Genomic DNA, 27,025 nt, shown 5'->3' on the forward strand with positions numbered 1-27,025 from the left:
AAAAATTTATTTTATTATAAAAATAACATATTATTATTATTACAAGCTAAGCTACAACCCTAGCTGGAAAAACAGAATGGTATAAGCCCAAGAGCTTGAACAGGGAAAAATAGCCTAGTGAGGAAAGGAAACGAGAAAAAATAAAGTACACAAGAAAAGTAATGTACAATCAAAATAAAGTATTGGGAGAACAGTAACAATATTAAAGAGAAATAAGATAGAATAATTTTCCCAAGTGTACTCTCAAGCAAGAGAACTCTAACCCATGACAGTGGAAGACCATGGTTCAAAGGGAATGACACTACCCAAGACTAGAGAACAATGATTTCATTTTGGAGTGGCCTCCTAGAAGAGCTGCTTAACATAGCTAAAAAGTCTTTTACCTTCACCAAGAGGAAAATAGCCCCTGAACAGTTACAGTGCAGTAGTTAGCCTCTTGAGTAAAGATGAATTATTTAGTAACCTCGGTGTTGTAAGGTGAGAGGACAGAGGAGAATGTGGAAAGAATAGGCCAAACTATTCAGTGTATGTGTAGGCAAAGGAAAAATGAGCCATGACCAGAGAGAGGGATCTAATGTAGTACTATCTGGCCATTCAAAAGGACCCAATAACTCTCTAGTAGTAGTATCCAATAAAAAGATCCTTGCGTTGTTTTCCGTTTATAAGTTGATCGCAATTACCGTATATACATACATACATATACCAAGGCACTTCCCCAATTTTGGGGGTAGCCAACATCAAACTAATGAAACAGAAAAGGGGACCTCTCCTCTCTACGTTCCTCCCAGTCTAACAAGGGACTCAACCGAGTTCGGCTGGTACTGCTAGGGTGCCACAGCCCACCCTCCTCCGTTATCCACCACAGATGAAGCTTCATAACACTGATTCCCCTACTGCTGCTACCTCCGCGGTCATCCAAGGCAGCATCAGGGCCTACCGGAACTGCGTCGCAATCGCTCGCCATTCATTCCTATTTCTAGCACGCTCTCTTGCCTCTCTCACATCTATCCTCCTATCACCCAGAGCTTCCTTCAATCCATCCATCCACCCAAACCTTGGCCTTCCTCTTGTACTTCTCCCATATATAATTAAGGTAAACTACCAAATTAACTCACTGAAAAAAATGGTTATCACTTGAACTATCATTTTTCAATATTTAACTTAGCCGGTGATTATAATAGCTGCAACTCTGTTGCTCGACAGAAAAACTCTAAGGAAAAAATTCGCCAGCGATCGCTACACAGGTAGGGGGTGTACTTCAACAGCGCCATCTGTCGTCCAGATACCCAGTACTCATTGTAAACAAAGAACTCAATTTTCTCTCTGTCGTGCTACCGGCAAGACCTACTAATTCGCTGTTGCTAACTGGATTTGTTTTCACAACTATTTGGTGAAGTACACTATTCTAGTTTTGAGCTTTCGCTGTGCAGGCTTTCTCTTCAAAAATCCTTGCATTCTTTTTTTGATTACGGATTATTTGTTGATGACTTTGGATAGTTTTTGAATTCCCCTTTGACCAATTCAAAATGGCTGACCCTTCACAAGTCCCAAAATTTAGGAAGTGTAATGCTAGGGACTGTTCAAGGCGTCTTCCGAAGGCCTCTATCGACCCTCACACTGTTTGTTCCAATTGTCGGGATAAAACCTGTCAATTGGAAGATCGATGTGAGGAGTGCGTTGGGCTTTCGGAATTCGATTTTATCGAATTCCAAAAGTATACACGTAGGCTAGAGAGAGATAGAGTTAGGAGAAGTTCCTCTCGTTCTATTGACATTTCCTCTCCTCATGCCCCACAACCTATTCCTTCCCCTGTAGTGGTTGCTCCTAATCCCCCTTCTGGCACTCAGGAACCTTCGATGGCTGATATGATGCATGCCATCCAAGCTCTGGGTGAGAGAGTTGAGTCCCTGGCTAGTGACCGTAACCAGCTCATGGCGGATGTCAAGGAGCTGAAGTGTAAAAGTGCAGTGGGAAGTGTTAAAGTGAGTGATAGTGTTGTGGATAGTGTTGCGCTTGAGGGTTCGTCTGTTCGTGCCTGTCGTCCTCCTAGTCCGGGACCTCTTGCAAGCTCCCAAGTCCAGGGGAGAAGCAATGTCGTACGACCAATGGGTTCGAGAGGCTTTAATCAGCGAACAGACGTTCCCTCCGTGGTATCGGGCGCATCTTCCCAAGATCGCCCCTGCCGCACAAAGACGAGAGAGCCCATTTATTCCTCGTCTTCGGAAGGTGTTTCTCGCAAGAAACAATGGACCAAGGTCTCACGACCATTAAAGCGCAAGTCGGTCCCTTCCGCGCAAGTCCAACGGCCCAGCTGTAGCCACTGGGTCAGTTCGGACTCGCTGCAGTCTTCCGATGACTGCTCACCTCCTAAGAGAGGCAAAGCGGTACCGCCTCAGACAGTTACACCGTCTGTCGCCGCACCTGCTCCTGCAGACCCTAAGTGGTCTTTGCTGCAAGACATGCAGTCCCAATTAACGTCTCTGATGCAGGACTTGCGTGCGGAGAAGGTTGCTGCTGCACCAGCTAGTACAGCCTCTTGCCTACAACCACCCACACGCTCGGTTGTGCGTCCTGTGGACGCTGAGGCGACCTTCTTGCGCACTCCAGTTGAGAGAGTTCCGCCACCCATGCGTTCCAGTGTGCCCTGCCAGCCGCATGTTGACGTTCAGCGACGCACGGAGCCTTCCGTTGACGTTCGTGAGGTACAACAACCGTCAGAGTTGTTTTGTTTTGACGCGGTGCGTCAACCTCCGCAACCCAGTGTGGTTGCCACTGCTCACCCACATCAGGCTAGACAGTCTGGAGTAGACGCTGTGCGTCCCCGCGCTGCTATGGTTGTTGCCAGCTCACAGACTGGGCAACAGTTCCATGACGTTGCGTCCGGCTCAGTCACGCATGCACCCGTGCGACCGGACTCAGCTAACCAGCCGTTACCTACTCCATTGCCGCTTCCTCCTCAATACTCGGATGAGGGACTTTCTGATGACGATGGTGCTGCACACGTAGATGAACCACATTCAGATCTTGACGAGCCTAAGTCTACGCAACCCTCTTTGGACTTTAGGAAGGTTTTAGCACTGTTCAAAGAGATGTTTCCGGACCAGTTTGTGTCTGTGGCTCCGCGCTCTCCTCTGTCAGAGTTTGTTTTAGGTATGCCGTCATCCACGCCTGCCTTTACTAGACTCGTCCTCGCACGCTCGTCCAAGAGAGCTTTACGAGTGATAGGAGAATGGATGCAGTCCAAAAAGAGTCTAGGGAAGACAGCCTTTACGTTTCCCCCTGCTTGACTCTCTTCTAGATCGAGCGTCTGGTATGCCACGGGAGAAGTTCTCGGCTTGGGAGTTCCTGCCTCTGCCCAGGGCGACTTCTCAAGTCTTGTAGACTCTCCCCGCCGGCTAGCCATGAGACGCTCAAAGATATGCTGGTCATCTTCGGACCTGGACCACCTTTTGAAAGGTATATTTAGAGCCTTCGAGGTCTTCAACTTTTTAGACTGGTGTCTGGGAGCTCTAAGCAGAAAGATCTCTCCGACAGAGAAGGAGACTTCCTTGCTCATCATGTCCTGCATGGACAAGGCCGTACGTGACGGATCTAATGAGCTTGCTGCATCTTTCGTGTCCGGAGTCCTCAAGAAGCGTGAGAACCTTTGCTCTTTCCTGTCAGCTGGAGTTACACCTTGCCAAAGATCCGAACTTCTGTTTGCTCCTCTTTCCAAGTGCCTCTTTCCAGAGGACCTGATTAAGGAGATTGCTGCTTCTTTGATACAGAAGGATACTCACGATCTGGTTGCGTCCTCTGCTCGCAAAGCCACCCCTTTGCCTACCTTGTCAGCTAGACCAAGGATGGACACTCCAGCGTCCCGATTTATTCCGCCCTTTCGTGGCAGAGCCTCCAGCAGAGGAGGTGCTCGTGCCGAAGGGAGACGTGGAAAGAAGAAAGGAACCAAGTCCTTTAAGGGCAGAGTCTGACTGCCAGCTTCTTCAGACAGCAGTGGGAGCCAGACTCAAGAACTTCTGGCAGACCTGGGAGAAGAGAGGCGCAGATGCACAATCTGTGAAGTTGCTCAGAGAGGGGTAAAAGATCCCGTTTGTACGAAAACCCCCTCTAGCAACGTCTCCCATCGATCTCTCTCCCAGGTACAGAGAGGAAGACAAGAGACGAGCATTGAAACAGGAAGTGTCTCTCTTACTAGAAAAGGGAGCGGTAGTCAAAGTCCTGGACCATCAAACCCCGGGCTTCTACAACCGTCTCTTCTTAGTGTCAAAGAAGACAGGAGGGTGGAGGCCGGTGCTAGACGTCAGTGCGCTGAATGTCTTTGTCACAAAGCAGACGTTCTCCATGGAGACCACAAAGTCCGTTCTAGCAGCGGTCAGAAGGGAAGACTGGATGGTCTCTTTAGACCTAAGGGACGCATACTTCCACGTCCCCATCCACCCAGACTCCCAACCTTTTCTGAGATTTGTTTACGAAAAGGTTGTCTACCAGTTTCAAGCCCTGTGCTTTGGCCTAAGCACAGCTCCTCTTGTGTTTACGAGGCTGATGAGGAATGTAGCCAAATTCCTTCATTTAGCGGACATCCGAGCCTCCCTCTATTTGGACGACTGGCTTCTAAGAGCTTCTTCCAGTCGTCGCTGTCTGAAGGATCTAAAGTGGACTCTAGATCTGACCAAGGAATTGGGTCTCCTTGTCAATTTGGAAAAGTCTCAAGTGGTCCCATCCCAAACTATTGTGTATTTAGGGATGGAGATTCACAGTCTAGCTTTTCGGGCTTTTCCGTCGGCCCCCAGAACAAGCCAAGCCCAGTTATGCATCCAGAACATGCTGAAGAAGGAACGATGTTCAGTCAGGCAGTGGATGAGTCTGATAGGGACCCTATCATCCCTGGAACAGTTCGTGTCGTTAGGAAGACTACACCTCCGTCCTCTTCAATATCACCTAGCTTTTTACTGGAAAAAGGACAAGACGCTAGAAGCGGTCTCGATCCCCATTTCCGAGAAGATGAAGTCTTGCCTGACATGGTGGAAGGACAGTATCAGCCTCAGAGAGGGTCTGCCCCTGGCTGTTCAGACTCCCAACCACGTTCTCTTCTCGGACGCATCGGACATAGGCTGGGGCGCGACATTAGACGGTCGGGAATGCTCGGGAATTTGGAACTCGAGTCAAAGGACAATGCATATCAACTGCAAGGAGCTACTGGCAGTTCATCTGGCCTTGAAAAGCTTCAAGTCTCTCCTTCAAGGCAAAGTGGTGGAGGTGAACTCGGACAACACCACGGCTTTGGCGTACATCTCCAAGCAAGGAGGGACCCACTCTATGACGTTGTACGAGATCGCAAGGGACCTCCTCACCTGGTCAAAAGGTCAAAACATTTCGCTAGTAACGAGGTTCATCCAAGGCAACTTGAATGTCATGGCAGATTGTCTCAGTCGGAAGGGACAAATAATTCCAACAGAATGGACCCTCCACAAGGATGTGTGCAAGAAACTTTGGGCCACATGGGGCCAGCCAACCATAGATCTCTTCGCAACCTCGATGACCAAGAGGCTCCCAATATATTGCTCACCAATCCCGGACCCAGCAGCAGTTCATATAGATGCCTTTCTCCTAGATTGGTCACATCTAGACCTATATGCATTCCCTCCGTTCAAGATTGTCAACAAGGTACTGCAGAAGTTCGCCTCTCACGAAAGGACAAGGTTGACGTTAGTTGCTCCCCTCTGGCCCGCGAGAGAATGGTTCACCGAGGTACTTCGATGGCTAGTGGACGTTCCCAGAACTCTTCCTCTAAGGGTGGACCTTCTACGTCAGCCACACGTAAAGAAGGTACACCAAGGCCTCCACGCTCTTCGTCTGACTGCCTTCAGACTATCGAAAGACTCTCGAGAGCTAGAGGCTTTTCGAAGGAGGCAGCCAGGGCGATTGCTAGAGCAAGGAGGACATCCACCCTTAGAGTCTACCAATCGAAGTGGGAAGTCTTCCTAAACTGGTGCAAGTCAGTATCCGTATCCTCGACCAGTACCTCTGTAACTCAAATAGCTGACTTCCTTTTATACCTGAGGAAAGAACGATCTCTTTCAGCTCCCACTATCAAGGGTTACAGAAGCATGTTGGCATCAGTCTTCCGTCACAGAGGCTTAGATCTTTCCAACAATAAAGATCTACAGGACCTCCTTAAGTCTTTTGAGACCACGAAGGAGCGTCGTTTGGCTACACCTGGTTGGAATTTAGACGTGGTACTAAGATTCCTCATGTCAGAAAGGTTCGAGCCGCTACAATCAGCCTCCCTTAAAGATCTCACCTTAAAGACTCTTTTCCTGGTTTGCTTAGCCACAGCTAAAAGAGTCAGTGAGATTCACGCCTTCAGCAGGAACATCGGATTTTCATCTGAAACGGCTACATGTTCTCTACAACTTGGTTTTCTAGCCAAAAACGAGCTACCTTCTCGTCCTTGGCCGAAATCGTTCGATATTCCAAGCCTATCGAATATGGTTGGAAATGAACTAGAAAGAGTCTTATGCCCTGTGAGAGCTCTTAAGTTCTATTTAAGACGAACTAAACCTTTACGAGGCCAGTCAGAAGCTTTATGGTGTTCAGTTAAGAAACCATCTTTGCCTATGTCAAAGAATGCTTTATCCTATTTTATCAGACTGTTAATACGAGAAGCTCATTCACATCTGAGTGAGGAAGACCAAGCTTTGCTGAAGGTAAGGACACATGAAGTTAGAGCTGTCGCAACTTCCGTGGCCTTTAAACAAAATAGATCTCTGCGAAGTATAATGGACGCAACCTATTGGAGAAGCAAGTCAGTGTTCGCGTCTTTTTATCTTAAGGATGTCCAGTCTCTTTACGAGGACTGCTACACTCTGGGACCATTCGTAGCAGCGAGTGCAGTAGTGGGTGAGGGCTCAACCACTACAATTCCCTAATTCCATAACCTTTTTAATCTTTCTCTTGAAATGTTTTTATTGTTGTTTTTGGGTTGTCCGGAAGGCTAAGAAGCCTTTCGCATCCTGGTTGATTTGGCGGGTGGTCAAATTCTTTTCTTGAGAAGCGCCTAGATTAGAGGTTTTGATGAGGTCCTGTTGTATGGGTTGCAACCCTTCATACTTCAGATCCTAGGGGTTGCTCAGCATCCTAAGAGGATCGCGAGGCTCCGTAAGGAAGACGTACTTAAAAAGGCAGAGTAATTGTTCAAGTCGACTTCCTTACCAGGTACCTATTTATTTTGTTTTTGTTATTTTGATAACTTCTAAAATGAAATAAAAATTCTTAGCTCATAATGATATAAACATATTTTGCTGGTCTCTACCCACCCCCCTGGGTGTGAATCAGCTATTATAATCACCGGCTAAGTTAAATATTGAAAAATGTTATTTTGATAATAAAATAAATTTTTGAATATACTTACCCGGTGATTATAAATTAAAGGACCCTCCCTTCCTCCCCAATAGAGACGCAGTGGACCGAGGAGAAAATTGAGTTCTTTGTTTACAATGAGTACTGGGTATCTGGACGACAGATGGCGCTGTTGAAGTACACCCCCTACCTGTGTAGCGATCGCTGGCGAATTTTTTCCTTAGAGTTTTTCTGTCGAGCAACAGAGTTGCAGCTATTATAATCACCGGGTAAGTATATTCAAAAATTTATTTTATTATCAAAATATCATTTTTATTTTACCATACAGAGGTATGTATTTTAAGTAAATATACTTTATCTTTATTTTATTTGCTGTTGAGGTTTATGGGTGTTTCATCCATGTTGCTGATGCACAATTATTTTATAGTTTTTAGCTTTTCAGTGCTTGATTTCAAAGCTTAGGAAACTATTGACATTATCTTTCCATTCTTTAGGTAGTTTTTGTGCAATTTGGTTTGCATTTTTATAAATTGAATGCACCATCTATTAATTTATCTTTTTCTCCAGTTTTGGACAGTGTTCTCTGATGCCAAACAGCTTGAGCATTGTTCGCTTTCCCAGCTTCAGCTACAAATTGTTTCATAAGTTTAACAATATACTGTATTTCATTGTTGATCTTTAGTCCATAGTGAAAATGGGTGAAATGTAATAATGTTTTTAAATATTTAACTTAGCCGGTGAATATATAATAGCTGAGCCTCCGGCGGCTCGACAGAAAAACACACAAAAACTCGCGAGCGATCGCTATGAAGGTTGCGGGTGTGCCCACTAGCGCCAACCATCGGCCAGATACCGCATATACCTGTAAACAGACCCAATTTTTCTCTGTCGGCCTTAACGAAAAGACGTATCAATACTCGCTGTATAACCTGGAGTTTTCTCAACATATTTGGTGAAGTACTTCCTTTTGGTTTGAGCTTTCGCAGTGCAGGTGTTTTATCTTCAACTTAAATCTTGAACTCGTTTTTGGATAGATTTAATTTTTGATGACTTTGGATTGTTTTTTGGACTTTCTTTGACTTTTAAATGGCCGACCCTTCCCTTAGTACGGAAGTGTGTTCTAGGCTTTTAGCAATTATCTTATCACGTTATAAATTGTTGTGGTTAATTATAGATTTTCCTCTATATATTTTATATCTCAACCGCCTTTATTAGGCCTCTTCGATTAGCTTTCCATTTATAATAAACATCAAGATAAATTTTAATGATTTGTTTATATGCGACCTTTCCTATTCCTCCTCTAATCCGAGAGTAGGCGGTCCTAACTTGGAAACCGAAGTTAAACAACGTTGAGCCCTTTCAATCGTAAATAACTTTTACAGAGCAAATGATTTAAAACTTACTAAATGAATATTTTTTAGTAGATATTATATGAAAGATTTTCTTTGAATAGTCTTCGTACTGTTTCAAAGATGAACTAACGTTTAGTTTATTTATGCTACGCAGTTTGCGCTCTATCGTTACGATAGAGAGAGAGAGAATCACGGTTTCACTTTGCAGAAAGAGTAAATCGATTCTGACGTTTTGTTCATTCTTCTTTCAAACTTAAATGTTTTAAATACTATTTTAAAGGAACTTGTTAATTGAAAAACCTTTCAGTTTTTTCCTTTGGTCAAATAACCTGTTTATTGACGAAAGGTAAGTGGGCTCTTCTCTTCGGTGCGAAATCAAGAGAGAGAGAGAGAGAGAGAGAGAGAGAGAGAGAGAGAGAGAGAGAGAGAGAGAGAGAGACGGAGAGAGAGAGAGAGGAAGAGAGAACGTTCCGATCTTTATTCTCGTCCCAAGCGAGTAACGTTGTTCTCGAGCAGTTTTTTACTCTCGTCCCTAGTCTCTGTACGGGGAGAAAGGATAAAACGTTTTTAGTTTTTATTCTCGTCCCAAGGCACTGTACGGTGAGAGATTGAAAACGTAGTTTTGAATGAACTAGTGTTTAGTCTCCTTCCCAGCCACTGATCTTTTTATCTTAATATATGTTTACTGTTTTTTGCTTGTATTAATGTGCTTACATTATACGACTGATTTCGCAATTATAACCTTTTGATGAGGGTAGAATTGCGTGCTTCAGGTAGAAATCAGTTTTATTCATACCTAATGTGAATTGTTGAAAAATTCGATTTCAGTGAAGTAAGTCCAAAACAGAAAATCCTAGTGATAAAGTGATAATTGCGCAAAGTGTTATCAGTGTTGCGACCGAGGGTTCGTCTGTTCGTGCCTGTCGTTCGCCTAGTCCGAGACCTCTTGCAAGCTCCCAAGCCCAGGGGAGAAGTAATGTCGTACGACTTATGGGTTCGAGAGGACTTGATCAGCGAACAGACGTTCCCTATATGGTTTCAGGCGTGTCTCATCAACACCGCCCCTACCATAAGACGAGCGAGACGATTTTCTCCTCGTCATCCGAAGGCTTTTCGCATAAGAAACCGTGGAACAAGGTTTCGAGGCCCTTTAAGCGAAAGTCAGTCCTTTCAGGACAGGTCCAGCGTCCTGGTTATAGCCATTAGGACAGTTCTGACCCTATGCAGTCATCGGAAGACTGCTCGCCGCCTAAACAAAAGCGTAACACAGGCTCCGAGAGTCTTTTTGTAGGCAAGGTTTTGCAGTCACAGACGTTACCCTCGTCTCTTACCGCAACCATTCCCGTTGATCCTAAATGGGTTGTACGGCAGACATGCAGAATAAGCTTGCCTCTCTTATGGAGGACTATTCTGTTGAGCAGGTTCACGATGATCCTCGCCGCTTAGCTGATCGAGATCTTGGCCGTCAGCCGCCCAAACGAGCCTTTGCTCGTCCTGTTGACATTGACGTTACAAAGTCACGTCAATCGTGTTTTGTAGAGCCTCACTCGATGCAGTCCCGTGTTGACTCTCAGCCGCTTGTGGACGTTCAGCCGCTGCCGCTTGCTCTTGTTGACGTTCAGGACGTTCACCAACCAGCATAGTTGACTTGTTTTGACGTTGAGCGTCAAGCACCGCAGTCAAGAGTTGTTTTGACTGCTCAGTCTAAGCAGTCAAGGCAGTCTCGAGTTGACGTCGAACGTCCTCCCGCACCTGTTGTTGTTACTGGTCAGTCCTTTAAGCAGTTGCATGACATAGCGTCCTTGACTGCTACTGTTGTTCCTTTGCGTGTGGACTTTGCTTGTCAAGCATTGCCACCACGGCAGGTCTCTCCCTTGCTTGAGACTCGGCTATTGTCGGACAAGGTTCCTTCAGATGAGGAAGTTGCTGATCCCCCTCCTACTGATATTCCCTTGAGGACTCTGTCAGACGGAGAGGAGCCTAAAGCTGCTCAGCCCTCTATGGACTTTAAATAAATCATGCTGATTTTTAAGGATCTTTGTCCGGATCTTTTTGTAACTGCTGCTCCTCGTTCGCCTAAACGTCAGAGTTTACACTAGGCCTAGCTACTTCGAAGCCGTTGTTTTATAAGCTAGTGCTCTCTCGCTCTTCTAAGAGAGCTTTACGTTTGCTAGGCGACTGGTTTATCACCAGGAGTTTGGGGGAGACAGCCTTTGCTTTCCCTACTTTTAAGCTGGCTTATAGAGCGAGAGTCTGATATGACACGGGAGAAGTTCTCGGCTTGGGAGTTCCTGCCTCTGCCCAGATAGACTTCTCAAACCTCATAGACTCTCCCTGGCGCCTGGCCATGAGACGCTCCAAGATTTTATGGTCGACTTCAGAGCTAGACCATCTCCTGTTAGGAGTTTTTTTTCGAGCGTTTGAAGTTTTGCTGTACAATTATGTCATGCATAAACAAGGCTTTCAGGGATGGCTCCAATGATCTGACAGCCACGTTCTCTGCAGGAACAAGTCCCTCAGGGATGGCTCCAATGATCTGGCAGCCATGTTCACTGCAGGAGTACGTAAGAGGCAAGTGCGCTCAATGTGTTCATTGTCAAGACAAACTTCACGATGAAGTCTAACAGGCTGTCTTGACAGCATTAATGGAAGGCGACTGGATGGTCTCTCTCGACCTTCAGGAGGCATACTTCCACATTCCTATACACCCGGATTCCCAACCGTTTCTGAGGTTTGTTTACAGGAATATGGGGTACCAGTTTCGAGCCCTGTGCTTTGGCCTCAGTCCTGCTCCTCTCGTGTTTACGAGGCTCATGAGGAATGTGGCAAAATCCCTCCATCTATCGGGGATCCGAGCCTCCCTGATGATATTCGAAAGCTTCTTCGAAACTAAGTGGTAGAGGTCAACTCAGACAACACCACAGCTTTGGCGTACATCTCCAAGCAAGGAGGCACACACTCCTTCACGCTGCTCGAGATCGCAAGGGACCTTCTCTTATGGTCAAGAAATCGAGGCATCTCCCTGTTGACGAGATTTATCCAGGGGGACTTGAACGTCTTGGCAGACTGTCTCAGTCGGAGGGGTCAGGTGATACCCACGGAATGGACCCTCCACAAGGACGTGGGCAAGAGTCTTTGGGCTACTTGGGGTCAACCCACCATAGACCTCTTTGCCTCCTCGTTGACCAAAAGGTTACCAATCTATTGCTCTCCAGTCCTAGATACAGAAGCAATCCACATAGACGCGTTTCTACTGGATTGGTCTCTTCTGGACTTATATGCATTCCCACCATTCAAGATAGTCAACAAGGTACTGCAGAAGTTCGCCTCTCACGAAGGGACAAGGTTGACGTTGGTTGCTACCCTCTGGCCCGCGAGAGAGTGGTTCACCGAGGTACTTCAATGGCTGGTAGACTTTCCAAGAAGTCTTCCTCTAAGGGTAGATCTGTTACGTCAGCCCCACGTAAAGAATGTCCATCAAAGCCTCCCCGCTCTTCGTCTGACTTCCTTCAGACTATCGAAAGACTCTCAAGAGCTCGAGGCTTTTCGAAGGAGGCAGCCAGTGCGATTGCAAGAGCGAGGAGAGCTTCCACCATTAGAGTATACCAGTCGAAGTGGGAAGTCTTTCGAGACTGGTGCAAGTCAGCATCTGTGTCCTCGTCCAGTACCTCTGTAGCCCAAATCGCAGATTTTCTTTTACATCTGAGAAAGGTTCGCTCCCTTTCAGCTCCCGCGATTAAGGGCTACAGGAGCATGTTGGCTTCGGTCTTTCGACATAGAGGCTTAGATCTTTCCAACAATAAAGATCTCCAAGATCTCCTTAAGTCTTTCGAGACCTCTAAGGAACGTCGTTTGGCAACTCCTGGATGGAACTTAGACGTGGTCCTAAGGTTCCTCATGTCAGACAGGTTTGAGCCATTACATTCAGCCTCCCTGAAGGATCTCACCCTCAAGACACTTTTCCTAGTGTGCTTGGCTTCGGCTAAAAGGGTCAGTGAACTTCATGCCTTCAGTAAGAACATCGGCTTTTCTACAGAAAAAGCCACTTGTTCACTTCAACTTGGTTTCCTGGCCAAAAATGAACAGCCTTCTCGTCCTTGGCCTAAATCTTTTGATATTCCTTGCTTATCAGAGATCGTAGGCAACGAACTGGAAAGAGTATTATGTCCTGTTAGAGCTCTTAAGTTCTATTTAGCTCGTACTAAGTCATTACGAGGTAAATCTGAGGCATTATGGTGCTCAGTTAAGAAACCATCATTGCCTATGTCAAAGAATGCTTTGTCATATTTTATCAGATTTTTAATACGAGAAGCTCATTCTCACTTGAATGAGAAAGACCGATGTTTGCTTAAGGTTAAGACGCACGAAGTTAGAGCTATAGCAACCTCCGTGGCCTTCAAGCAAAATAAATCTCTGCAAAGTATTATGGACGCGACTTTTTGGAGAAGCAAGTCAGTGTTCGCGTCATTTTACTTAAAAGATGTCCAGACTCTTTACGAGGACTGCTACACACTGGGTCCATTCGTTGCAGCGAGTGCAGTAGTGGGTGAGGGTTCTACCACTACATTACCCTAATTCCAATATCCTTTTTAATCTGTCTCTTGAAATGTTTTTAATATTGTTTTTTGGGTTGTACGGAAGGCTAAGAAGCCTTTCGCATCCTGGTTGATTTGGCGGGTGGTCAAAGTCATTTCTTGAGAGCGCCCAGATTAGGGGTTTGATGAGGTCCTGTTGTATGGGTTGCAGCCCTTAATACTTCAGCTCCTGGGAGTCTTTCAGCATCCTAAGAGGATCACTGGGCTTCGTGAGGAAGACAGACTAATAAGGCAGAGTAATCGTCTAAGTCAACTTCCTTACCAGGTACCTTTATATATTTGGGTTTTGTTATGATATAACTGTCAAAAACTCTAAGCATATACGCTGTAAACTTAATTAACTCTGGTCTCTACCCACCACCATGGGTGTGAATCAGCTATTATATATTCACCGGCTAAGTTAAATATTTAAAAATTATATTTTAATTATAAAATAAATTTTTTAATATACTTACCCGGTGAATATATAAATTAAAGGCCCCCCCTTCCTCCCCGATAGAGACCCAGCGGGATGAGAAAAATTGGGTCTGTTTACAGGTATATGCGGTATCTGGCCGATGGTTGGCGCTAGTGGGCACACCCGCAACCTTCATAGCGATCGCTCGCGAGTTTTTGTGTGTTTTTTTGTCGAGCCGCCGGAGGCTCAGCTATCATATATTCACCGGGTAAGTATATTCAAAAATTTATTTTATAATTAAAATATCATATTACTCATATTCTTCATAATGTCTTTTGTAACAACTACGGTAATTATTTACTAACTTGAAATGCAATTAAATCAGCTGTTGCTGTTTTGATTGGTGGTTCATAACAAAACAGCTGTTTTTCACATTTTGTTGTTTATAGCTATATGCATTACTAACAATACTTTTATCATTCTCTGATGTTTTACTCAACTTACTAAACTAGAAGTTGGGCTTTGTTGTTCCAAAGTACCTCTTTAGTTCCCCAGCTGTTCAAATTTGTGTCCACCTTAGTGTTAAGCTTTGTTCACCTCGAATGCCTCTTAGAGGTCTTTCCAAGACATATCAAAACTACCCCTCAATCTTTTTATGATCGGAGAAGTTTGTTAACCCTCCAGTGCAAAGTATGAATATTTGTGTATGCTGTTTGATTGAGAATTTCTTTGTACAATACTTGTATCAGCAAATTCGGAAAGGTAGGGCATTGATTTTTTATCAGTTTGAATCTTTGAAATACTCATGGTAGCAGGAAAGAGATGTAGAGAAGAGTGAATTTGTTCTTTTTTTTTTTTTCTTCTTCCAGCTTATCATTCCCATAATTCACTTCTTCAGAAACTTTTTAGATGTTAGAAGTAGCATTGGTAGTTGTATCAGAGGCCTCTTGCAAAATGCCTTGAGACTTACAACCAGCACTTTTCTTCGTTAGGAGAGAGTGACATACAACTTATGCTGATTATTACATGCGAGTTTGTCCAGGTGAAGCTATCGGTCGAGTGATGATAAGTATTGCTCCTATATTCATCAATCCTATCGTGACACAAGAGCAATACCCTGGTCCTTAAGAAGCTCTTCTCCCTCGTCTGGGGTGATTACCAATTTTCATTCTTCCGGAACTAGTCAAATGATGGTGTGCCTGATATGGCAGTTTTCTACTTGGATGCTGGTGAAAGGTCACAACCTGGATCCAACATTGATTCCATAGGCCAGGTGAGGCTAAGACTTTCGCACACCTTTCCCATTACTGCCTGGAACAGGAGGAGAGTCTTTATCCTTAAAAAGAAGCTTTCCCCTGTCAGGAGGGAATAAAGGAGCTCATCCGCAAAACAATTCCTTAGAGTTCTGTCAAGCAAAGACTGAGCTGTGGCACCAGTTGCAGGTGATCAATCCCTCAAGCACTGATCACCACTATTCTAAGCCAAGAAAGGGTATTGTATACACTGCCCTTGAAAGGATTGGCAGACCTCCACCAGTGACAATATCCAAGAACTTTGTCAGCCTTGTATTGCAGATCTGACATACTTTACCAGCAGCCAACTTCTGTGGGACACTGTTGTGACACTAAATTGAGTTGTGTCTTGTTCTCCTAGCTCTCAGATAGGTCCCAACAGAGACACTACTTTGTGGGATGGAAATGATGTGTTTCCCAGGTCAGAGCTACTTTCAGATCAAAATCTTCCTCTGCCGAAGAAGCTCCTTTGTAGAGTTTGGATCCATCCTCTTATGGGGAACAGTTCATGCTTGGAGGAAACTTTGAGCAGTCTTATTTACCTTGGAATTTTGTTCTGTAGTTGGTTGATCCTCTCCTCAGGGCTTGGGTGCACATGCCCTTTGTTATCAGAGGAGGACGTTATTGAGTCAAAATTTCAAGACTTTTCTCTTTTTCGAAGAGAGGTAGTTGGGCATGCTCTCCCATTTTGTGAATTATGAAGGGGACCGGGTTCTGCTCCTTCCTAGTAAGGGACATTATGAAGACCCAGTTCCTGCTTGAATCTGTCCCACCTGCAAATATTTGACTCTGAGATGCATGCGGTCCTGGAGGGCCCAACTATACATTATTATTATTATTATTATTATTATTGTTATTGTTGTTATTGTTGTTATTATTATTAATGTATGAATCAGATTTTTACAGTTAAGCAGATATGCGAGAAATATTTAGCAAAAGGTAAGGAGGTGTATGTTGCGTTTATGGATCTGGAGAAAGCGTATGATAGAGTTGATAGGGAAGCAATGTGGAATGTGATGAGGTTATATGGACTTGATGGAAGGTAGTTGAAAGCAGTGAAAAGTTTCTACAAAGGTAGTAAAGCATGTGTTAGGATAGGAAACGAAGTGAGTGATTGGTTTCCGGTGAGAGTGGGGCTGAGACAGGGATGTGTGATGTCGCAGTGGTTGTTTAACTTGTATGTTGATGGAGTGGTGAGAGAGGTGAATGCTCAAGTGCTTGGACAAGGAGTGAAACTGGTAGACGAGAATGACCATAAATGGGAGGTAAATCAGTTGCTGTTTGCGGATGATACTGTACTGGTTGCAGACGCGGAAGAGAAGCTTGGCCGATTAGTGACAGAATTTGGAAGGGTGTGTGAGAGAAGGAAGTTAAGAGTTAATGTGGGTAAGAGTAAGGTTATGAGATGTATGAGAAGGGAAGGTGGTGCGAGGTTGAATGTCATGTTGAATGGAGAGTTACTTGAGGAGGTGGATCAGTTTAAGTACTTGGGGTCTGTTGTTGCAGCAAATGGTGGAGTGGAAGCAGATATACATCAGAGAGTGAATGAAGGATGCAAAGTGTCTGGGGCAGTTAAGGGAGTAGTAGAATATAGAGGGTTGGGCATGAATGTAAACAGAGTTCTGCATGAGAAAGTGATTGTACCAACTGTGATGTATGGATTGGAGTTGTTGGGAATGAAAGTGACGGAGAGACAGAAATTTAATTTGTTCGAGATGAAGTGTCTATGGAGTATGGCTGGTGTATCTCGAGTAGGTAGGGTTAGGAACGAAGTAGTGAGGGTGAGAATGGGTGTAAGAAATGAGGTAGCAGCTAGAGTGGATATGAATGTGTTGAGGTGGTTTGGCCATGTTAAGAGAATGGAAAATGGCTGTCTGCTAAAGAAGGTGATGAATGCAAGAGTTGATGGGAGAAGTACAAGAGGAAGGCCAAGGTTTGGGTGGATGGATGGAGTAAAGAAAGCTCTAGGTAATAGGAGGATAGATGTGAGAGAGGCAAGAGAGCGTGCTAGAAATAGGAATGAATGGCGAGCGATTGTGACGCAGTTCTGGTAGGCCCTGCTGCTTCCTTCGGTGCCTTGGATGACCGCGGAGGTAGCAGCAGTAGGGGATTCAGCGTTATGAATCTTCATCTGTGGTGCATAACGGGGGAGGGTTGGGCTGTGGCACCCTAGCAGTACCAGCCGAATTCGGTTGAGTCCCTTGTCAGGCTGGGAGGAACGTAGAGAGGATAGGTTCCCTTTTTTTTTGTTTTATTTGTTTGATGTCGGCTACCCCCCAAAATTGGAGGAAGTGCCTTAGTATATGTATGTATTATTATTACTAGCTAACCTACAACCCTAGATGGAAAATCAGGATACTATAAGCCCAAGGGCTCCAACAGGAAAAATAGCTCAGTGAGGAAAGGAAATAGGTAGAACAGTGTGCCTGAGTGTACCCTCAAGCTAGAGAACTCTACCCCAAGACAGTGGAAGACCATGGTACTGAGGCAATGGGACTACCTAAGACTAGAGAACAATTATTTGATTTTGGAGTGTCCTTCTCTTAGAAGAGCTGCTTACCATAGCTACTGAGTTTCTTCTATTCTTACCAAGAGGAAAATAGCCACTGAACAATTACAGTGCAGTAGTTAACCCACTGAGCCAATAAGAATCATTTGTTAATCTCAAGTGTTGTCAGGTGTGTGAGGACAGGAGAATGTGGGAAGAATAAGTCAGACTATTTGGTGTTTGTGCAGGCAAAGGAAAAGTGAGCCATAACCAGAGAGAGGGATCAAGTGTAGTATTATCTGGCTAGTCAAATTACCCAATAACTCTCTAGCAGTAGTATCTCATTTTTAAAGTAATTTGTATTCTTCCTTGTTATACAGTCCTTTAGCCAAAAATCCAAAGTTGCATGATACAGTTAGGCAGATGCATCTCCCTCCACATACTCCCACTTAGTACTGCACATACCTTGTTAAAGATTCAATAGCCCTTTCAGTTCATGCAGAAGTTTTACAGTCCTATTTAAAGACTCAGGTTTGTGTAGTTAAGAAAAATACAAATTATGTTAAAATCTTTTAATTTTACAAAACTTCTTAATTGATTTAAGAATGAATTAAGTCCTGAGCAGATAATCTAGCCAAAGAAACTAATAAATCAAGTTGGAGGAACATAGAAATTTGTAGAATATACCTATTTTACTACTCATTGCAGCCTCACACCAGAAAGTACTGGAAAGTTGCTATATCCCGGAGAATGGCACTGTTAAATCATGTGACGTTGATGAAAGCAGCGTTTGCAATAATGGAAAATGTGTTTGTTTTGAGTAAGTATAGTTGATCCGACACTAAATACAAACGCTTTTGCTCTTTATTAGGGAATATACTTTCTGCAAAGCTGGAAGACTAGCCATAAGACTTTTGGTGAGGTGCAACTACCTCACTGTAAGGGAGCTGGGGAAAGGGGTAGGAGGGTAATACCGGATACCCTGCTCTCACACACACCTGTGTTCTAGTGTCACTTTTACTTTTCGTACCCTGCAAGTTCGACTTCAGCTTCTCTTCTCTTAGCTGAGGACAATGCACTCCCTTGTTATATGATGGCACCATGGAGGGAATGCAAAGTCTGCAGCTTGTTCCTGCGCTTCTCACGATCGCCCATCAGTTCGCTTTCAGGTTCTAGAGTTCCAGCAACCACTTCCAGTGCCTAAAATCCTCTTCTCATGATCCCCCTTCTTTTCTCTATCGCACTTTAGGACTAACGACAAGAGAGCGCAGACCAGATCGTGCCCAGTCTGCAGTTCGCAACAGAGTTTCCAACTTGCCTGTAGGCCTACTCGTGACTACTCCTAGAATAATAACACTATTCAGTGTCATGGCGCTGCTCAGCTCGCAGATTTCCCTTCCGAGTCAAAGTTGTCCTCCTCTTTTGACGATTAGCAATCTTCTGGCTTGTGGGTAGAATCGCCGACAACCAGCGATGAGTCTCTGAGGCCTTGACTCTTGGGATCGCCATTACCGACTTCGTTTGACAGGGAGCTTCTCTGGCGAGGATCATAGAGCACTACCGGCTATGACCCTCACCGCAGGCAAGCACATTGCTCTTCCCAGCGAGACTCTTCTTCTCTACTCATCATTCTCAACAGCACTCAAGCGAACGCTGTTGCTTTTCAACTCTTCTCATTTAGACGACACATGCTAGACTTTTGTCCTGAGCAAGAGTGAGCTCTGCTTCATCAACACTAGCACTCATGTCCGCAGTAGCACACAGGTATGCGCTACTTCGATGTGCTCTTGACAAGGGCAGCACACAGGACATCCTTCTACGGTTTCTTCAGGTCGTGCTACTTCGATAATGCTTATCACGTCGTACAGTTGAGATAGTTTAGTACACACTCATCTTGGAATCTAATCCAGCACTTGCCAATAGTGGTAGGGGTACAGTACTCTTGTCAACCATGGTGCTTATTACCTCACTCGCCACTCGGAACTTGTTTTTCACTCGAGTACTGGGGGAACGGAAATGGATTCCCGATGCATACTGTACATATGACAACAAAGCGTCAGTCAGACGGTTAAGGGCCCGAGCATGCAAATGCGAAATCTTCTTTATTGGCTCACTAGTTCTCGTCAGTGTTCACGAATGTTCATTGGACTACTACTATTATTACCAGTGGGCTGACGTGCTGTAAGCTTTAGCAATCAATTGCCTCCCTTGCTCCCTCTCTCCCTTTGTTTAGGGTCACTTGATTTGGTATATGGTTACCTTACAAGTTGACATCTTCATAATTGCACGACAAGATCTACGTTAGTCGTGTATGCTCTTTCTCCCATACGCCACCCAGATCTCACTAGGAAGGTAGAACATACTGTAGGTATACACAGCAATTGCTGCAATAGAGGTCTTCCAATCACTTGCTCTTGCCGCTTTCCCCAGTGATTCAGAGCAAAACTCGAGAAACATAATCCTTCAGGATTATTTTCTCCTCTTCACGAGTTAAAGAACTCTTAGGATCACTTACACGGTTTCGGATTCCGATTTCTTGTGATCTCCTCACCCCGTCACACCTGCATAGGATGACAGTCTCATAAGACATAACGCCTCGGGGTTATTCTTTTTCATCCCAAATTTTTCTAGGGGTTTGAGTTTGCTTATGCTTAGGTTTTCTAATTATAGCAAATATAGATTTGATGGACCCTCTCCTTTACACCTTGTCATCATGTTACCGTTGGTCCAGGCTCCTTCAGGAGATGTGCAAAATAACTTCGATCCTCCATCTCAGGGTTCTCTTTCGGGAAGGCTAAATACGGCCAACCCAGAGCATGACCTTGACCATTTTCGTCAGCTTGCTGACAAAGATGCTCTCCCTCAACCTGAGTTAGCTCAGCCAGCAGAGGGAATGCAAAGTCCGAAGCTTTGGCCATTCGTCTCAAGGGATAACACCTTTTTCATCCTTGAGTTAAGGTTTACCTCTAAGGGACTGCGACATCTCTCCTACGTGTTAGGAATACTCATCGCTTCTTCAACCATGACTTGTCCAACGAACATGATTTATCCAGCCAGCGAATCCTATTGCTGAATCGCACAGGGCCTCTCACCAAACTCTCACGGGGCTATTGAGGATTGACGTTCACAGGATTCCAGCTCGTGAACAGGTGATCCAAGTGGATCGAAGAGTTTTTCTCCAGCAAGGGCTTACACTAACAAGTGCCATTTGCAAACCCCACCCACTGACTGAGGTTGACTACAGGGACAGAATATCTGTAATTTGGCCACAAATACTGGCACACCATCACAGACCCAACCACCTGTGGAGGTGTGATGGCAGTCCTCTATAATCAACGCGAATCCGAACATCCGTATGGACTTAAGGATTAGGCTTTACGTCATCAATGCATGATTATGTTTTTTCATCAGAATCTCCGAGCTTCTGCAATCAACTTTCTTGTCAAAAGTCTCTGGTAAGACAAACTACAGTTTTCAACCTATCTTCCCGGAGCAAGTTTTTTCAACAAACTTCGTTCAGGAGTGATTCGACGGGCTCAGTCAGACGAGCAATCAGACCTGAGGACTTCAAACACTGAAATAGGGAGGCTTACCACCGGATTTCAGTTACTCCGTCTTCAAGGAGGGATCTAAAAATCATCCTATATGACCAGTAATGCCATTTGCAGATTCGTTTTTTTTACTTAATAACGCCTATTCCGTTTCTGCACTCGGGATTCACAGGAGTGACATTTGTCTGTCAAGACACTTGAACGACTGGCCTATTTCAGACAGACTCGGGGGCATCCCTTCTGCATCCCTGAGTCAGGTTTTCAAGATCTGCCATGGTCTGAGGATTGGAGTAAGACCTCGAGAAGTCATCCCTTTAGCCAATGCAGATCTGGTATTCCTACGAGTACTGTTAGTCGTCAGACTAATAGTCTTTCCTTCCACTAGCAGATTAGAAAGACTAAAGAAGACAGTAGCCCCTTCATTCTACTAGATTTGCAGCCATCTCATTGATTACTCCTATTGAGGAGTTACTCCTCCTGGCAAGGACACCTGTCCTCCGGGGAGCGCCAGGTGATCAATGGGAGAGCATCAGATCTCAACCTCGTCAGGAGGTTAGATCTTCCACACACACATACACCCCCCCGCCCCCCAATTCGATGCGCTTCTAAGAAGCTTCAAGAAAAGGGGGCCACACATATGGCATTACATGGCTGCGAACTCTGGTCTGATTCCTAATATCATTGCCACATGAACCTCCTGGAATGAGGGCAATTTTTTGACCCTCCAACCGTTCCTTCACTCTAGCAGTTCCAACAGTTCCTTTAGGACACTCCATGATGTTGATGAACGACAACACCATGGGAGTGGCTTATATCCAAACAAACAAGGAAGTTCCTCTTTACAGCACCTATGCCAACTAGTTGGGGAAATGCTAATGTAGATGAAGACTACTCAGCACCCTTGCAACCTTGCTCTATTCAGACAAGGGAGATGTTCTGGCCTACAATCTGAGTTTGACTCGGATAGTCAGCTCTGAGTGGTCTGTGGATCTTCAAGTGCCCACCAGAGTCCCAACTTCATAGGTTTCACTGACAGTAGACCTGTCCATCACGTCTCTGATCGACAAGCTTTCGCGGTATTGCTCACCTGTACCTTTTTCCTCAAACATTTGGCTAGTGGCCATCCAACAACAGGGGCCAGCTTAATGTCGTTGCATTTCCCCTCTCCCCTCTGGTTGACCTAGTAGAAGATCACTCAACAAAGAAGGGTATCCAGGCCCATCGATGTGACCCTCTTAGCCACAAGGTGTCACTAGGCAGAATGTTTTTTGACCTTCTACATCTGTTCTCAAAGGTCCTATGGTACCTCTTTCCACGTCACGATCTTCAAAGACAATCACACGGGAATGAAGGAGTTCATCAACTGAAGTCTACCAGGCAAAGCAAGTAGCCTTCTGCGGTGCAGGTAATGGAAGGGTATTGCCTCCCTCGATACCTCTACGCCAGTGATAGCGTAATACCTTTGAATCTTCGGGGAGGAGTTCCTCTCTGTCTTAATGGTCAAAGGCTACCGCTCAGTTTTAAGCCTAGCCTTTGACAGAAAGGGGATTTCCTCTATTGGATATATCTGTTCTCATACGGGGTCTCCAGTGTACCTCCCCTCTGCCAGAGGTTAGACCACCTAAGTGGAACATGGGCAGCGCATTATGATCTCAGAAGGAGCACCCTTGGTGCCGCTGAGTCAGACATTAGTTCTTCACCAAACACTTGGAATAACTTTCCTGCTCGCCCTGACCCCAGCCAAAAGAATTGATGAACGATGCGCCATTTCATATGATATCGACGTCTCCCATTCCATGGTTGGGAACAGGTAATACTCAACATTGTTCTTGAGTGTCTTCAGACCCAAAATCCGGCGGCAACAGATTCCAGATTCGAGCCCTTCCAGATTGGGAGTCTTCGTCCAGTGAGGAGCTTCAGGTACAATCTCAAAAGAACTGCATGAGCTCACTCCTGATTAGCAGCACTCTTAGTCAGTACAGGGAAGGTCAAGAAAATGATGACCAAGATCACGATCTCTGCCTGGATTCACGAGGTCATAGACCGGTCATTGAATCCTGAGCCTTATCTTCAGACGAGGAGACCTAGACCTCATGATGTTAGGGTCGTGCAAGAACTACTATGTGGTGCAGGTCCTACAAGTGGATGTGTGGAAACGTCAAACGGCCTTCACCGCCCAGTACCTGCATGACGTGACCCACAGGAACATGGAGACATTCTCTATTGGCCCCGTGGTGGCTACACAACATGATTTAAACACCTCAGGCTCCTTGAAGGACAAGTAGCAAATGGTGGAGAGCAGAGGTTACCAGGGATTAAGTCTGGGATGAATTACAAGTATGACTGGCTCTTTCTTTCATCTTCCCCTCTCTGAGGAACAGCATCTACAGTACTCTGTCTGCAGGTAAAACTATTTCCCTTGTGTAACCTGGTATAGAGATATATATGTTGCATCCCCATACCCCCTGGCAAAGTGGGATTAGATAACATCTATGGTTGGTTCAAAGATTGCTACATTTTGGAGAATTCTCACCTAGACTAGTCATACTGCTAGTATCACACAATCACGCAGATTCCTCAGGCCACTAAAGTGTGTGAAGGGTAACAGATCAGATTTGACCTGGAATAACTATACTCAGCTTCGAGCTTTTGCTCAGAGAGTTTATGCCTCAACTGAAAAGGAATACATTTTAACCTTAAAAGAAACCCTTTCTGGTACAACTCAGGAACATAAATTGGGGTCTACCCTTAAATCTGCACTCTTTGGTGTAGATGCAACAGTTGCTCCTTTATTTAAACCAGATGGCCCAGTCACTCACTGTCCAAAGGAAAAGGCAACCCTTTTGGCTGATGTTTTTGACAGTAAACAGAGCAATGATAAACTTGAACTTCCTCATTCCTGTTTTCCGAAGGCTAAACTAACTAGTTTAGCTTTTCGATCTCGTGAAATTAAAGTTCTGTTGATGGACCTTGATGCTTATGGAGGTGTAGACCCAAAGGGTATTTTTCCTTTATTTTTATAAGGACTGCAGATTTCTTACCTCTAAATCTGTTATTTTACGCAAGTTAGCAAGAAGAGGAGCTTTTAGCACTTGTTGGAGAATTGGTAATGTTACTCCTCTATTTAAATGTGTGTGTGGTAGCTCAAGTCCAGCTGATTACCACCCAGTTTCCATAACTCCCATATTATCTAAAGTTTTTGAACGTCTTCTGGCAAAACGTGTTAATAGATTTGCTGAAGGTTATCATCTATTCTCTAATTTGCAATTTGGTTTTCGTAAAGGCCTTGGAGCATGTGATGCCCTTCTTACAATCTCCAATGCTGTACAGAAATCCCCTGATTGTGGTCAGGAAGTTCGTATGATTGGCCTTGATTTTAGTGCTGCCTTTGACCGTGTAAATCATGAGGCCCTTGTTTTCGAACACAAACAGTTGAGAGTGGATGGGTCGTTTCTTAGCATTATTATTGATTTTTTAAGTAAAAGATCTTGAAGAGTTGTTGTTGATGGGTACCATAGTGAGTATAGGAATTGTGATATCTGGTGGTCCACAGGGTAGTGTTCTTGGCCCATTACTTTTCATACTATATACACATGACATGTGGTTTGGCCTGGAAAACAAGCTTGTTGCATATGCAGGTGATGCTACTCTCTTTGCATCAATTCCATCTCCTGAATGTAGATCTGGGGTTGCTGAATCCCTTAATAGAGATTTAGCTAAAATTAGTGCATGGTGCAAATTATGGGGTATGAAGTTGAATCCTAACAAAACTCAAACTATGATTGTAAGTAGGTCAAGGACGCTGGTTCCTCAACATCCGGATCTCAGTATTGATAATGTTTCTTTAAATTTGTATGACTCTTAAAATTTTAGGTGTGATTCTCAACAGCAACTTTACTTTTGAGAAACTCATTAGGTCTGTGTCTTCTTCAGTGGCACAAAAAATTGGCTTATTGAGAAAGTCTTAAGATTTTCGGTGATCAATCTATTTGGAAGAAGTGTTTTAATTCTTTCATTCTACCTTGATTTGAGTATTGTTCTCCTGTCTGGTGTTCAGCTGCTGATTCTGATCTTAATTTGTTGGACAGAAACTTATGGTCTATTAAATTTCTTATTCCTGATCTAGATATTAATCTTTGGCACCGTCGTTCAATTAGTTCATTATGTATATTGCATAAGATTTTCATAAATCTGACCATCCTTTACATTCAGATCTCCCTGGACAATTCTATCCTGTTTGTAATACTAGACAGGCAGTTAATTCTAATAGCCAGGCCTTCTCCATCATGAGGCTCAATACTACATAGTATTCTAGAAGTTTTATTCCAGGTGTGACCAAGTTGTGAAATGATCTTCCTAATCGGGTAGTTGAATCAGTAGAACTTCACAAGTTCAAAGTTGCAGCAAATGTTTTTATGTTGACCAGGCTGACATGAGTTTTTTTGTAGTTTATATATGACATATCTGTTTTGACGTTGTTAATAGTTTATATAAGACATGTCTGTTTTGACGTTGTTACTGTTTTTAGAATGATTTATTGTTAATTTGTTCTCATCATTCATTTATTTCCTTATTTCCGTTGCTCACTGGGCTATTTTTCTCTATTGGAGTCCTTGGGCTTATAGCATCTTGCTTTTCCAACTAGGGTTGTAGCTTGGCTAGTAATACATACATACACCAAGGCACTTCCCCCAATTTTGGGGGGTAGCCGACATCAAAAAAATGAAACTAAAAGGGGACTTTTACTCTCTACGTTCCTCCCAGCCTGACAAGGGACTCAACCGAGTTCGGCTGGTACTGCTAGGGTGCCACAGCCCACCCTCCCCCGTTATGCACCACAGATGAAGCTTCATAACGCTGAATCCCCTACTGCTGCTACCTCCGCGGTCATCCAAGGCACCGAAGGAGGCAGCAGGGCCTACCGGAACTGCGTCACAATCGCTTGCCATTCATTCCTATTTCTAGCACTCTCTCTTGCCTCTCTCACATCTATCCTATCACCTAGAGCTTTCTTCACTCCACCCATCCACCCAAACCTTAGCCTTCCTCTTGTACTTTTCCCATCAATTCTTGCATTCATCACCTTTTTTAGCAGACAGCAATTAGCTATTCTCTCAACTTGGCCAAACCACCTCAACACATTCATATCCACTTTAGCTGCTAACTCATTTTTTACACCCGTTCTCACCCTCACTACTTTGTTCCTAATCCTATCTACTCGAGATACACCAGCCATACTCCTTAGACACTTCATCTCAAACACATTCAATTTCTGTCTCTCCGTCACTTTCATTCCCCACAACTCCGATCCATACATCATAGTTGGTACAATCACTTTCTCATATAGAACTCTCTTTACATTCATGCCCAACCCTCTATTTTTTACTACTCCCTTAACTGCCCCCCAACACTTTGCATCCTTCATTCACTCTCTGACGTACATCTGCTTCCACTTCACCATTTGCTGCAACAACAGACCCCAAGTACTTAAACTTATCCACCTCCTCAAGTAACTCTCCATTCAACATGACATTCAACCTTGCACCACCTTCCCTTCTCGTACATCTCATAACCTTACTCTTAACCACATTAACTCTCAACTTCCTTCTCTCACACACCCTTCCAAATTCTGTGACTAATCGGCCAAGCTTCTCTTCCGCGTCTGCAACCAGTACAGTATCATCCGCAAACAACAATTGATTTACGTCCCATTCATGGTCATTCTCGTTTACCAGTTTCAATCCTCGTCCAAGTGCTTGAGCATTCACCTCTCTCACCACTCCATCAACATACAAGTTGAACAACCATGTCGACATCACACATCCCTGTCTCAGCCCCACTCTCACCGAAAACCAATCGCTCACTTCATTTCCTATCCTAACACATGCTTTACTATCTTTGTAGAAACTTTTCACTGCTTGCAACAACCTTCCACCAAGTCCATATAACCTCTTCACATTCCACATTGCTTCCCTATCAATTCTATCATACGCT

At 44.4% G+C, this 27,025-nt stretch overlaps 1 protein-coding gene across 2 annotated transcripts in view; it reads left to right on the forward strand.

Annotated features, from left to right (window-relative positions):
• The window catches only part of LOC137658803 (uncharacterized), a 98,203-nt gene that overhangs the window by 38,948 nt on the left and 32,230 nt on the right, over positions 1-27,025 (forward strand). For both annotated transcript variants that reach the window (XM_068393853.1, XM_068393854.1), the window contains exon 4: positions 18,189-18,300. In XM_068393853.1, coding sequence (XP_068249954.1) covers positions 18,189-18,300 — 112 coding nt within the window. The remainder of the gene's footprint in view (positions 1-18,188; positions 18,301-27,025) is intronic.

Source organism: Palaemon carinicauda, chromosome 19, assembly GCF_036898095.1.
Source record: "Palaemon carinicauda isolate YSFRI2023 chromosome 19, ASM3689809v2, whole genome shotgun sequence".
NCBI lineage: Eukaryota > Metazoa > Arthropoda > Malacostraca > Decapoda > Palaemonidae > Palaemon > Palaemon carinicauda.